The 1,747-nt window shown below is 45.5% G+C and overlaps 1 protein-coding gene across 6 annotated transcripts in view; it reads right to left on the bottom strand.

The window, feature by feature from the left end:
- GRIA2 (glutamate ionotropic receptor AMPA type subunit 2) overlaps positions 1–1,747 on the bottom strand; it is a 199,613-nt gene that overhangs the window by 49,518 nt on the left and 148,348 nt on the right. For all 6 annotated transcript variants that reach the window (XM_019521699.1, XM_019521700.1, XM_019521696.1 and 3 more), the window contains exon 6: positions 283–450. In XM_019521699.1, the coding sequence (XP_019377244.1) occupies positions 283–450 (168 nt within the window). The remainder of the gene's footprint in view (positions 1–282; positions 451–1,747) is intronic.

Below are 1,747 nucleotides of genomic sequence, written 5' to 3'. Positions count from 1 at the left end.
ACACACACACACACACACACACACACACACACACACACACACACTTTACATTTTGTATTTCCATACCTGGATATTAATGCTAAAATAGTCTGCAGTTAAACTTTTCCTAAATTCCTCATTTCATTACTGAGTAGTTTTCTTGAGGTGTTAGCAAAGCCTATTAATGTTGGTCTTCTAACTTTCTACCAACAAAATCCAGTTTGGAGCAGAAATATTATTTCAAAACATTCACAGAGCATTTCATATATTCATTAATTCCATAATACAATCTAGAGAGTCTACCTGCTTTAATGCCCTTTCTATTTCTACACCATGACCCCAGGGCACTGCTGGATTTGCAAGGCAGTCTCCAGCATTTCCTCTTCTGGAGATCTCAATTCTCTGTTTACGTAGATTACGGAAAGCTTCAGTCATTACTTGGACAGCATCATAGGTCAAAGCAGATGTATACTGAAAAGGATTGAATAGATTTCATTAGAAAAAAAGTTAAAGCTTCAACACTTCTTCCAAGTCTACCATTATTAATCCATTAAAGAGAAAAGTACATTAACATTAAAAGGAATGATAAAATATTCTTTGAGATTAGACTGTTTCTCCTGTCTCTGAGGGTTTCCTTTTTCCCACAGAACTACATACTTATTAACATCAGCATCAAGAAGAACGGTCACTGTAGCACTAATGAATTAAAATTGGAAGTTTCCAAAGTTTGTCAAGGTGTAAGACACTTTCCCTCATGATAGTAACAGTGTAACATCTCTCTGTTTACAACTTGTGCGTGTGTTTTATGGAAAACAATGTTTGAATGTTAAAAAATGTATATTTTTAATTTTTTTTTAAATGGACCCATCAGCTGCATCTCAGAAAATATATAATTTTTATTACACTTTGAATTAATGAACATCTCCTTGTGTATACATTTTAATAACAATATAAATCAGTATAAAAAGGTTAATGTGATGTAATGAGTTTGTCTAGTGTGTGTTACATGCAGATAAGCATATCAGTAGAAGGTATTAGAAATGAATATAACCCTGGGTTATTGACCTGTTGGACCATGGGTGGACAAAGTGTGGCCATAGGGGAATCCATTTCCCTGCAGGGCTTGCCCCCGTCATTGCAGCCAGTTTCCATGGAGAACCCAGGAGTAGTGGGGCTGTGACAGTGCACAGAGAGGGTTTCCATGGAGACTGGATAAAGCAGTGCTGGCGGGGCACCTGGCTGAGCAAGGAGATGCTCCAGGGCCGGGGCTGGGATCTCGTGGCTGTGACAGCGTGGGCCGGAGCCAGGACATAGCTGCAATCTGCTGTCTGCATGCCCCAGGCAGGGACTTGCAGGCAGGAGATCGTAGCTCTGCTCCGGTGGGGCGAGCAGGCAGAGCATTGCAGCTCTAACCTGGCTTTGGACCATGCTGTCACTGCTGCAAAGTCCTGGTCCCTGCCCTGGCCCTGGCCCTGGCCCCAGCCCCAGCCCCAGCCCCAGCCCCAGCTGCCTTCCAGCCCCAGGTCCAGCCCTGGGCTCCTGGGAGGCAGCAGATACTGGTGATGCTTCCCGCTGTGCTGTGCCCTTGCTGCTTCTTCTGCAGAGCAGCGTGTGAAACCCGGCACAGCAGGGGGCGCAGAAAGCTGCCTGCCGCTCCAAGCTCCCCACTGCCCTGGCCACATGTCCCCTGCAGGTGGGGGCAGCAGCGAGGGGCACAACTCTGCATGCTGCCCACGCTGCTCCTGTGCACACAGATGAAGTGTGACCC

The sequence above is a fragment of the Gavialis gangeticus genome, unplaced genomic scaffold (genome assembly GCF_001723915.1).
Source record: "Gavialis gangeticus isolate Ggan-Ray unplaced genomic scaffold, GavGan_comp1, whole genome shotgun sequence".
Lineage (NCBI taxonomy): Eukaryota > Metazoa > Chordata > Crocodylia > Gavialidae > Gavialis > Gavialis gangeticus.
Note: the sequence above shows the minus strand (reverse complement) of the source record. Positions and strands in the feature narration are given on the sequence as shown.